Consider the following 12,512-nt stretch of genomic DNA (forward strand, 5'->3'; position numbering starts at 1 on the left):
GGCACAGAAAGGCTTCTAAGGCCAAGGCCACCATCAATCCACATAAATCCCTACATTAAGAAGACAAAACAGAGAAGGGAATAAAAAAAAAAGGAGACTTTGGTGACTTGATACAGTGCACAGAAAATCCCTTCCCCCCCACCCCAGAGTGACGAAGTGCAGAGCGCCCCACTACCCACAGGGCACGACCTCAAGAGGCAGCACCCTAATTCACCAGCAAGCTCCACAGAGGACCTGCTCCAGGCCTTACTTTTGGCTGGGAAGGTTACTGGCTGCGTTGGGCTCGGCTATCATTTCCACCACATTATTTCAGCGGCACAGGCTGCAAGCTGACATCACCGGCGCCGCTCCTGAGGAAACTTCAAACAAGGACCGTTGGCGTCACAGGCTCTGCAAGGCTCCGGCGGGACAGCGGCCGGCGAAGCTGCGGGGGAAAGGGAGCGAGAAGGGTTAAATTCCCGGCAGCAACCCCAAGCCCCGTCCGGGAGCGCCCCGCCAAACCCAAACGCCTCTCCGAGGGGACAGCTCACAGCTGCGGCCGCTGCACCTGGCGGGAGCCCCGCCGAGGCAGCGCGTACGCAGCCGCCGGCTGTCAGCGCGGCCCGCTTACCTTCCCCGCCCTTCCCCTCAGGCGGACCCTCCCGGCGGCGGCACGGAGCCCCGCACGGGGCGGGGGGAGATGTGTCAGGGCCTTTGCCGCTGCACCGATGGAACGTAACGGGCGGCGGCAGCAGGCCGGGCCGGCCCGGGATGGGGGACGTTCTCGCCCCCCCTCCCGGGACAGCTGCAGGGGAGAGGCGGGCGGACCGGCTGCCGCGCCGGGGGGAGGCGGCGGCGCGAGGCAAAGCGCGGCCGCGGACCAGGCGGCGGGAGGAAGAAAGCGCGGCGGTGTGCGCGCGCGAGGCGCGCTGCTCACCTGCTCCGGGAGCGCGCCGGCACCGCCCCCTAGATCTCCTCCTTCTTCTTCTTCTTCATCTGCGGCGACCCAGGCCCCGGCTCTGGCTCGGCGTCAATCACGGCCGCCCTGGGGAGCCACCTCAGCCTATCAGAGGCGGGGCTCTCTGTCACGTGGTCGGCTACCACCGCAGGCGGGCGGAACGAGCGCTGCAGGCTCGCCGTGTGCCAGTGCTTTGGGGCTTCCGTAGCGGCTGAGGCGAGGGCGGGGGGAGGCGGTGCGCAGCGGTCCCTCCCCGCCGCCTTGCCCGGGGAAGCCGAGCGGCGCTGCTAACGGCCGCCTGATGGGGCCCGGCCGCCTCTCGCAGGCGCTGCTGCTGCTGCGCTGCAGGCGGGCGGTGGCGGCGGCTCTCGGCGCGGCTCGCTGCCGCGACAGGCTGGTGTCCGCCCGCCCCTTCAGCGCAGCCCTTCCCCTGCGGGCTCCCCAGCGGCCGCCGGGCAGGGGAGGGCCGCCGCGGGCGGGCGGCGGAGGTCGGTGGAATGGGGCGGCGGGCGCCGGTGGGGGTGAAAGTGACGGAGAAGAAGACGAGGAGGAGGACGAGGGTGACGATGACGATGCGGAGCTGGAGGAGCTGCTCGGCCCCTCGCCGCTGGCCGTGGAGCCCGGCGCGCAGCGCGTAGCCGTGGTGCACCCGGCTGTCAAGTGGGGCCCGAAGAAGTCGCCGCTCACCACGGGTGCGTGGCTGCGCCGGGGCGGGAGGGCCCGGGCCCCCCCGGCTGGGGTCGGGCCCCTCGGTCCCCCGCGGATCTGCTTTGCGCCTGCCCCTGCCCGCGGCCTGCTCGGTTTCCTCCTGTTCCCGCAGGAACGCGCCTCGGGAGCTGGTGCCCGCAGTCTAAAGCGGGGCCGTTACTGCGGTGTTAAAGCCGCCATGCCCCCTGGGTCAGCTAGCGCAACGCAGGCTCGGAGCAGGTAGAAGGCCGGTGGAGCCTTTGGTAGCTTCCTGAAGGACGCTGTGCTGTCAGCCTGCGCAGGTCGCTGCTTTGGACTTGCAAATCGCGTGGAATTTGGGGCTCAGCGAAACGATCGGGCGCATGAAGCGTGGCGGTTGCTTAGGGCAGCAGCCGGGTTTCACCCGCGGCGGTAGCGTTCAGCACTCCATTGCCTGGCCGGGTAGTCAGGAATCCTTCGGCCTTAGTGGGCTGAAGAGCAGGAATACTCTGCTGTCCATGAAAGAGACACATAAAGGCCTTGCGGGCTTAAAAGGAGTGGTTTTGTGCAGTTTTGTAGGGATGCAGTCCACAGTAATTAGAAGGACCTTGATTAGCATTGCTGTTCTCGAGTTTTCCTCAGAAATCCTAGTAGTTAGCTCATATGTGTTAGGCAAGCATGGCTAAAATGCGTGATAAACTTGGCTTAATGTTTCTCCAAACACTTGCCTAATTGCAAAGTTGTAATAGAGAGAATGAAGTATTTTGTAAGTTAATTTCATATATAAATTGATGTGTAGAATCATAGATGTACATAGAATCATAGAAGCACATACATACATAAAATACTACTTCTTGTGTTCAGGTTGATCATGTAATGAACATAAATCTCCTTTAGTTTTATTAGCACGGCTATGAAAAATCGTCACTTTGCAGAATAAAGTTCATAACCTTTTTGGAATTTACATATGCATTTCCATATTACAACTGGGGGAAAAAGGGAGTAAAAATACAAAGGCACCTTTCTGTTCAGGTGTACAGAAAATAGCAGTGCTGCCTTTCCATTTATTCAGGCCCTCCAGGTGAAGAGCCCGAAGTCTGAACAAATATTTTGGAATGATTGTTGAAACATCACATATACAACAGGAAATCTGTGCCTTTTACAAGGAACACTAACAATACGAGGAGAGAGGATCATGGTTATCTTTAAAAATATATTACTTTTTGGACCAAGGTAACCTATTTAACATACCAATTATGTTTTGCTATCTAGAGAAACTTAACTAGTCAGTTCTGACAAGAGGATCTTACTCCCATGTGACAGATCAAAACTGGATCTGCTGATCTGATCCATCTGTATAGTCTTCATGATTTCCTGAAGTCCTCAAAAATAAGTGCTTTGCTATGTAGATGTTAAGAAAAAAAAATACTGATGAACAGGAGTACAGGATTGGAATCTGCTGGTTTTAGCAAGTCTTAAATTGGCGTGGGTCCTTTATGGATAACTAGCAGTGAAGCTAGCAGGAGGATGTGCCGTATCCTGCTCTTTAAATACTGCCACAAAGCATCAAGGAATTTATCAGATGGGTTTGTGCTCATCTGAAATAAAACACCTATTCCTTTTCCAGTTAGTTAGTTGTTTTACTTGTTGAGACAAAAAGCTCAGGAGTTTCTTTGCTGGTAATACAGTTAAAAGTTCTCACAGTGAGGGTGCCAGAGCACTGGAATAGGCTGCCCAGGGAGGGTGTGGAGTCTCCTTCTCTGGAGATACTCAAGATTTGTCTGGACACCTACCTGTGTGATCTGTCCACCAGCTTTGTCAGGGGGTTTGGACTCGATGATCTCTGGAGGTCCCTTCCAGCCCCTATGATCTGTGATTTTTCTGAATCAACAACCACTGGCAGAAAGATGCTTTTGTGGTGAAGATGCTTCAAACTTTTGGTGTAGCTTAGTCTTTCTCTGTTTGAGCATGTACTGTAGCTATTGGAAATCAGCAAAGTTATGATGGTGTATTATAATCTTCTTTTTTTTTTTTCTCTGTGTGTTCCTAAAGCTGAATTGCAGATTGCTGAAGCTGTTGCTCTCATAGATACCCTTCAGGACTGGACGGTTTTAGAGAAAATAATTATTCCGACAAAAAATCCTGACAAAAAGTTTATTTTTGGCAAAGGAAACTTTCAGGTTTTGACAGGTAAGGACTGACATTCTTCAGGACTGTATCACTCTGTATGGAAGACTTCTACAGCTGAACTGTTTAGGTGTGACAGCTGAAGAGGGAGTGAATTTTGTTTATCCATCATGCAGATTTGTAAACAAGAGTTAAAATAATTTTAAGCTTACTAAAGCAACGGAACAGAAATAAACCATACTCACACTGAAAATGTGTGAGGCAACTTAATCCCTATGTTTATGTGATCGGCATAAGTGAAACTGGCAGTTGTTCTTGATGTAGTACTAAATAAGTGCAAATAAAACTGTTCTGTGAGCAAAGAATATGATGCCATTTGATACTTTGTGAGCATTCTGCTCACTGAAAAATGGTTTTATATTCTGTATATTTTTCAAAGAGAATTTCCATTTAACACTGTACTTTGTAATGGTTATCCATCTTTTAGGAAAGATTAAAAAATTGCCCCATGTGACAGCTGTCTTCTTGAATGTGGAAAGAATATCTTCACTAACAAAGGTAATTCAACATAATATCAAATCCTATTTATTGCGTCAGTGTTGTTCAGGAGCTGTTGGTGTTATGAGAAATAGGTTGGGTTATGATGCTGAATTTGCAGATGGCAATATGTGAAGCCACCTGGACTGAGTTTTGTTGAGAGGAAACTGAGTTCCTATTTGTCCAGTTGATGTGTGTGTTCCCAGCAGTCTAATAGCTGTTTATCATGGACTCTGCTTCTGCATTTGCCACTTGCCCTACTTAAATGTTAAAAAAGTTACTCAAGGTCTTTTTCACACAAAGGAGGTGGTAACACAGGGTTTGTTATGAAGAACGCCAACATTCTGGGTTAGCTATGTGCAGAGGTTTCTATATCTATATGGATAGTTTATTTACATTCCTTTAGTTCTGTGGATACTGATTTGTGTTCTGAATATAAGGTGTACATTCAGAGCAAGCTTATATTTGAATGTTTCAAATATATATTCTTTTATTCCTAATGTTTAAAAAGAAACCATATTTTAAATGGACAGGTTATGTTGAGTGGAGGAGTTTGCTTCACTTGTTTGGTTGGGTTTTTTTTAACATTAGCAGTAAAACAACTGATGCATAAACTACAGGTGCTCTTTGAAATCCTTAGGCAGGCTGAAATAAATACTTTACATGTACAGCATCATGCAGGGTGTAAAACATGCAGACTGCAAGCAAACATTGATGTTTTGCTGGTAGTTTTGAATGTTTTCCCTGATCATAAAATGAACAAAGATGTTAAATAGTTGTCTTGAGCACTTCTATATATTGACGAAATAGAAGGTTGAAAATGTTTCAGTTCAATTTTCTAGTTTTCATTCCCTAATTTATAGTATGTGTTCTTTTTAGTACTAAATTTGCTAAATATACATTTGTATATATCTTTTTCAAATATGGATCTTAAGAATAATTTAACAGGATTGATTTAAGAAAATTAGGACATTTCTAAACCACGTGCTTTCTGTTTTTTAGAGGTGGTAGAGAACAGCTACATCATTTGTCTTTTGGTGAATTAGAGCACAAGTGGAGGGTTTGGTTTGGTTTTTGCTTGATTTGGGTTTTTTAAGTATTTCATTAAAAGGTGGCTATCAAATAGTCCTCCCTTCCCTCCCTTCCAATTTTGGTAATCTTTTTTCTTTTCCCATGCTATCCCTATGCTTTCCCATACCAGCATTTAATACTTATTTTTTGCCAGGACGTAACCACTCATTCTTGACTTTGAGCTATGCTCTAAGAGACAGTGTCAGAATCCCATTAAGGGCAGTGGAAGGATTCTTACTGAATTTCTGGGCCCAGACCATCGAATTCTACCTTCTAAACTCTTTTTTTAACCTTTCTCTGTAGCCAACCAAATTTTGCCTTTACATGCTTATAATTGTTACCTATCCATTGAAATGGAATCCTGAGATCCTCTGAGCTCCAAGTGTTCATCAGCTACCTGTAGCTGTAGCGCTGTGTAAGAATCAATCAACTGGTACTGTGGGGGACAGAAAACATGTAGGTTATTTTGTCTTACATGGCTAAAGAAAGAACTAGAAGATGCCTGGGGCGTGAAAGTCTTTGACAGATACACAGTTGTACTTCACATTTTTCGCTGTAATGCCCGGACCAAGGAAGCAAAACTTCAGATAGCACTGGCTGAAATTCCACTTCTCAGGTACCTTGAGCTGTGCAAATCACGTGCTGATACTCAGATAGTTTTAGTGAGTATCTCTTTACAGTTACAAAAATGGCAATACTGTACTGTAAAGAAAAATGGCGCTGCTTCACTGCTTGTGTGGTGTGCTCAGTGATTGATTAGAGTGTAGACATGCTTGATTGTCTTTGTTTTAAGCTTCTGCAGTGCTGGCAGGAAAAACCAGGAAGTCTTCAATAGATTGCCTTAAAAATATATTTCTCATTAAAAGGTCCTAGTTCTTTGTAATGTGGAAGATGGATCACAAGAATGTGTGGGAATTGGATACATGTATCCCATATTGATGGGCTTAATAAGAAAAGCTATAAACAAGGAAGATTAAAGGCATTACTTTGTATCTGATTTTTACACAGTTCTACATTATGTGGCATAGAAATTTTTGGATATGGGAGTTGGTGTGAGTTGCATGGATGTATAGGAGGCATCTTTGTCTCTCTGAAATTTCAGAATAGCCATTACAATTTGCTAAGAGACTTGCACGATTCTTAAACAACAGTTGAGGAGATAGGAAAATCTGGGAGGTTTTTTGCAAGGCTTCTCACCGTTAGCAGGTTTAATTAGAGCTTTGTCAGTGGGAGGGAGGGGAGAGTATTGTACTGTTAGAATATCACTACTGCTTCACAATTCTTGGCCATTTTTGGATAGCTTGATTGAAGAAAATTGCTTCTAATTAACTGTTACTCCACTGCCAGGTCCAATCTGAAAAATGACGTGTCTCAGCTGGATCAGCAGAGAGGTGGATCAAGGTACATCATGGGCTCAGGTAAAATATTCTCCTGAATTAGAGGATTTTTAATTTTTTTTTCTATATAGTCTTTAAACAAATTTAATTTTATTTTGAGGAGTCTGGGAGGAAAAACTCTTTGTGTTCTGCATCTAAGTAAGCAAATGTACAAAAAATTGATTGTAAATTAACTTAAAATTTTGGTCTGTTCTGGCTCAGTATGTGGCCATGGACAGAGTATTTGCTGCCACAGGGATTTATCATAACTGTACTTGGTTATTCTAGAACGCTTAGTATATGTTTTAATAATTACTTTTCATTCTGACTCCATCTTAGGCAAGAACACGTAGGTTTAGTTGCTTGTTTATAACTCCATATGCTGTCTTAGTGCTAACTCACTTGATTTCCCGTTTCCCTTGAAGACTATCCTGCCACTTACTCATTTTATTTTTCAGGTGAAACATTCATGGAGACACAGACTCGTATGTTGAAAGAAAAAGAACTGAAAATTAGGAATGCCCTGGAGAAACTAAGAAGAAAAAGGTCTTTACTTAGAACTCAGCGCAAAAAGCGCGAGTTTCCGATTGTCTCAGTGATGGGCTACACTAATTGTGGTAAGCAAAAACTCATGAAACTGTATCACAAAAGAGATTACATTGTCTGATTTTTAATTGGAAACTCTAGCCAGAATCTCATTTCAGTGCAAAGAGCTTCATATTTTAATTAGTTTTTGAATTGTGTAGGGAATATATGTCAATTAGATTGTAGTTAGGAAGGCAAACGATGGTTGTTGCAGCTAGATGATTATTGTTTTTTAAGTCTTGTAGACATGTTTTGGAGAAATGTCTATCAATTGTTTTGCCAAAAGGAATTCATATATAGTGCACAAAATTTTACTGCTGGTGTCCCTTTATATGAATCTTTCTTGATCAGAATGGGTAGAGAAGTACATGGGGTTTTGGTGACTGGGAAGGTTTGAGGCGTAGGTGGGCTAGCAGAAGGATAGATAAAATAATAATAACAACAGGGCTTTATAGCAAAATATATGAAACTGGTGATACACAATGCACTTTCTCACCAAACTGCACAACTCAGGCCATGCAGCTCAGAGACCTCCCCAAAACTACACGTCCTGGAGCAGCTTGCTCCTCCACCCACCAGCCGCCTTTTATGCTGAGCATGACATAATTGGCATGGAATACCCCCTTTGGCCAGTTCAGGTCACCTGTCCTGGCTGTGTCCCCTCCCTTCTCGTTAGCAGGGGAATATGAACAACTGAAAAGTCCTTGATTGCTTGGCAATAACTAGAAACATCAGTGTGTTATCAGCAGTGCTCTTACCCTGACTCCCAAACATGGCATTCCATCCACTGCTAGAACATAAATTAACTATATCCTAGCTAAAACTAGGACAGATGTATTTATAAGAGAATCTAAAAAAAGCTAAAGGGTTTTTCTATTTTATTTTCTTATAGTTTACACAAGTGAGTTCATATCTAAAATATAAATAGGCTTTGGATTAGACACTTTTTTTCAGCTTACATTACCTTAAGACAATTTCATTTTCTTATGCAATAGCTTTACAAAAACAAACTTACCTTGCATTAATTTTGTTGTCAGTTAGATACTCAGAGATTTGGATTACACTGTATGTTTTTCTAAACATCATACTTCTATACTTTTAAAACTGAAGATTCAGCTATGTATATAAATAAACAATTTTGTACACATAAGTGAAACACTTTAGGGTATATACCGAGCACTTTAGTTTAATGACTAAATTCTGTGAAATATTGAGTTAAATAATTGTTTCTGGTATTATGTTCACAAGGAAACACCCAATAAAAGGATAAACCTAGTAAGGCACCCTAGTGCTTCTGTTTTTTGGTGGAAATAACAAGTAAATACTGAATTGTTTTGTTTGACAACAGAAGCACTGAGGAGTGACTAAGTGTGTGTTTCCTAATGCTGTCACATCTGTGTTCTTTGGGTGAGAGATGTGGGTAGGTCACTTTGCAGGTCTTTCCATTTGGATCATCTTTTGATTTTGCAGCATTCAGGTGTGGGCTTAAATCCAGTTCCAAGTTATAAAAGTTAAGACTATCTTTGGATTTCCTAACACCATATAGACACCTAATCATAGGCTAAATTAGTAAAGTGGATATGAAAAGATAATGTTACCTCACACAACTCACCTGAACCTTGCAAATTGATTTTTTACATGAAACAAGCCACTGAAATCTTGTCCTCCTTTAACTAGGGAAAACTACCTTGATCAAAGCCTTGACTGGGGAAGCAGGACTTCAACCCAGAGACCAGCTGTTTGCCACTCTGGATATTACAGCCCATGCTGGCTACCTGCCTTCCCGTATGGCAGTTATTTATGTTGACACGATTGGGTTTCTGACTGACCTTCCGCACAACCTGGTGGAGTCCTTTTCAGCCACACTGGAAGAAGTGGCTTACTCAGTAAGTAGCTACAGAAATTGAGAAATCAAATTAATTTCATTTTAGGTAATCCTTGCCCCTTTCAAAAAAAAAAAAAAAGGGGAAGTTAATTGGCATGCTGTGCTTACTGAAATACCTGCACGACTGCAGTAATCTGCTAAGATAATGAGGTAAGTATCTTACCGTAAGCCAATTTTCTGACACTTGAAATTATGCAGAACACACAGATGTGAAGAGCTTTCAAAGGGGGTTTATTTGAAGTATGTATGTCCTTCTCTGTGATACCTAAAACAGATAAATCAGATTTTGCTGATAGAATATATGGAAACCTAACCAGTGCATCCAAACAAGTGGAGGCTATCTTTCTTCAGACTTAAAAATTAAATATATAAGGCCTTGGGAATGATCTCGTTTTAACTTAAGATTTCCTATAGCACTAAAAGTGAGTGATTGTGATGCAGGCTGCATGTAATTAATATAAATGTACTTTTTCAGTCATTTTCTCATTAGTTTCCTGTGTTACAGCAGTGTAAAGCTACATACACAGATATTTAAACAAAAAGCCGTATCATCAAATGTGAAATTCAGTGGTAGCAAGATGCTGGAATGCTCTTGAGGATTAGACTTCACCATCACTATGTTATAATAGCACTTTCAAAAGCTGGCTGCAACTATTCTGTCTCTTATTCTGCAGCGATAAATGAAAGGCAAGAAATCTCACTCATTTTCAGAAGTTTGAAGCAAAGATAATGAAACATTTTCAATGCAGATGTTGAATTTGGTTGCTTTATTGTTATCACAGCAAACGTAATCGTGGAGATACTTGAAACTGATAAATGTAAGCGAAGCAGCAGTACTAGTGCCTCAGGATCCTAAGGATGATCTTCTGCATTTTGAATGTAAGAATAGAATTACAAGATTAGAACTGTACCAGTTACTATTTGAAATCTGAGTTCTATAACTAGCTCGATTGGCAAGGCTTGTTTCGGAGTTGTGGGGGGCAACCTGTACTCACTGTGAAGTAGAAGACTAAGGTGCTACCGTGGTGCAAAAACGAGTAATGGTTTAATACTGGTTTAGTAAGTCCCTTCACAGTGTTAACCTGTGTGCTGCCTAATGGTAGGAAAGTGTCTTACATGAATTAGAAATGTAAAAATAGTATATAAATCTCCACAACCTGGTAACTGATGTATTTCATTAAGTAACTGTCTTGTACATTGATGCTTGCCTAGGATCTGATAGTTCACGTGAGGGATATTACTCATCCAGAAACCACCCTTCAGAAAGCAACTGTTCTGTCAGTTCTGAAGAATCTTCATCTTCCCAGCCACTTACTGGACTCAATGGTAGAAGTTCATAACAAAGTGGATTTGATAGAAGGGTAAGCGAGAGACACCAAGTGCACTTAAACATTTCTTATGTCCCGGAAGCTTGTTAATTCCTAGTCTAGAAAAGAGCTGTCACACTCCTGAACACATTTAGTAGCGTTTCTCAATCATTTACACATGTAGCTAAGGTCGTAGAAAGAATTCATTATCTTTTAATTACAAAAGAATCACTCGAGTCATAAAAGCAGTGGCCTCTGTAGGAAGGTGCCAGTATAAAGCAACACGGTTGAATTGTCCATGCTTGGAATGTTCTCACAACCTAATCTTCATGAGGAAATGTGCTAGCAGTTGTTACCTTTCAGGTATAAGCCCGCAGAGGAAAATGCCTTAGCCATTTCTGCTCTGCATGGGCATGGTTTAGAAGAGCTGAAAGAAGAAATTGAGAAGAAAATTTTGACGGGAACAGGGAAGAAGATTCTGACAGTTAACATCAACTTAGAGGGACCTCAGCTAAGGTAAATAATTTTGAATTTTAAGAAGGACTTGGAGAAATATGAAACTCTTAGACTTGCATGCCTTAAAATTTCCAAATACTATCATACTGATTTTAATTTACACTAGGAATTACAGGGATAATTATCAGAGGTCTCTGATCTATTGAGAAAAAGTGACTCCATTAGACACCCTGGAGTCTGCTTCTGAAACCGTCTTTCACAGGGGTCTGCGTCTTTGTTTTATTGCACTGAATTCCTGAAAGACCATGCCTCTGGTCCTGGGGCAAGATTTCCAGTAAAAACACAAATCTGAAAGATTCCTGAAACCACTCTACCCTGTTTCCTAACAGCAAGCAGTAAATGAAGGGTTAAATAAAGCACTTTGTCTTTCAAAGTGTTAAATTATCTGTACTGGAATGTGTCGTTGTAAAACAAAAATCACATCTTATACAGTGTGTCATACCTGTATGATGCTAATAATGCTTTTATTTCTGCAGTTGGCTCTATAAAGAAGCAACAGTTCAGGAAGTAGAAGTCATGCCTGAGGATGGCACAGCCAGGGTGAAGGTGATAATTGGCAGTTCTGCTTTTGCCAGATATAAACACCTCTTTCCTACCAGTAAGATTTTTATGCCATGAAACTACATCCTTTGGTTTTGGGGTTTTTTTCTACAATCTCATTAAGAGAATGTGAAATGAAGTTAATGACTTGTTAGCCTGGTTATTGAAGAGCTTATTTCTTTCCTAGTTGACGTTTTTGATGCATTTTAGAAATGGACGCTTTCAGAAAATGTCTGTGTGGAAAGAATACGAGCTCTGAGCTTCGTTCTATCAGCAGGTGCAAGGACAGCACCACATTTTCCATGTTAAAAAGTTGTTGGCTGTAAACTGTGGATCCCAGACACATGGAAATCAGTGGATGGCACCTGAATTAACCTTCAGAAAACTACCAAGTGTCTTATATAAATAAAGCTTTTTACCCTATTTTTCAGAATAAAGTATTTAAGCGTCTCAGGTGGTCCTTGGAAAATTAAAGTCATTGAACAAGGTGTGTATATATATATATAAATTTATATAAATATATATATATATATATATCACATATAGGGTCACTTTTTCCGCTTGAATGCGTATTTAAGTAACTGCTACGTCTTACTTCAGTGAAATAAAAAAAAAAACCATAAAACCATAAGTTTGTATATTTAAGTGATGAATTAGCTGTATACATCTTTTACCACTGCACTTTTCTTGCCTAATTTACCCACAGTACCTATTACTGTGTCAACTCTGAAATGTTTTTTCTTTAAGGAACAGCAAACCATGGAGTTTGTGTGAAATTATTGACAAAGAAAAAACCAGAACCACCATTGATCCCTTACCTGAGTTATGAATTACTGCTGGGAACCAATAAACCGGCCAGTACCACAGAAAGGGGAAGCAGAACTATTTGTCTGTGTTATACAGAGAGATGAACTTTTATTAGACAGAGTAACAAGCCACTTGAGGGTACAGAGGAGAGGCAGAGA

At 42.5% G+C, this 12,512-nt stretch overlaps 2 protein-coding genes across 2 annotated transcripts in view; one reads left to right on the forward strand and one right to left on the reverse strand.

The window, feature by feature from the left end:
• Positions 1-393, reverse strand: part of LOC311189564 (cohesin subunit SA-2-like) — a 66,498-nt gene extending 66,105 nt beyond the window's left edge. Inside the window, exon 1 of the mRNA XM_084261236.1 lies at positions 251-393. Within this exon, the coding sequence (XP_084117362.1) occupies positions 251-294 (44 nt within the window). The 5' untranslated portion in view covers positions 295-393. The remainder of the gene's footprint in view (positions 1-250) is intronic.
• An 845-nt stretch (positions 394-1,238) lies between these two features.
• GTPBP6 (GTP binding protein 6 (putative)) lies at positions 1,239-12,134 on the forward strand (the record flags this gene model as incomplete). The annotated part of the gene is made up of 10 exons (XM_084261541.1): positions 1,239-1,629; positions 3,656-3,793; positions 4,218-4,288; positions 5,824-5,954; positions 6,686-6,756; positions 7,173-7,331; positions 8,977-9,185; positions 10,397-10,545; positions 10,855-11,007; positions 11,484-12,134. The coding sequence occupies 10 exons, from the start codon at positions 1,239-1,241 to the stop codon at positions 11,623-11,625; spliced, it is 1,614 nt and encodes a 537-aa protein (XP_084117667.1). The 3' UTR covers positions 11,626-12,134.
• Between the last annotated feature and the right edge of the window lie 378 nt (positions 12,135-12,512).

The sequence above is a fragment of the Gallinula chloropus genome, assembly GCF_964237585.1.
Source record: "Gallinula chloropus genome assembly, chromosome: 1".
Classification (NCBI taxonomy): domain Eukaryota; kingdom Metazoa; phylum Chordata; class Aves; order Gruiformes; family Rallidae; genus Gallinula; species Gallinula chloropus.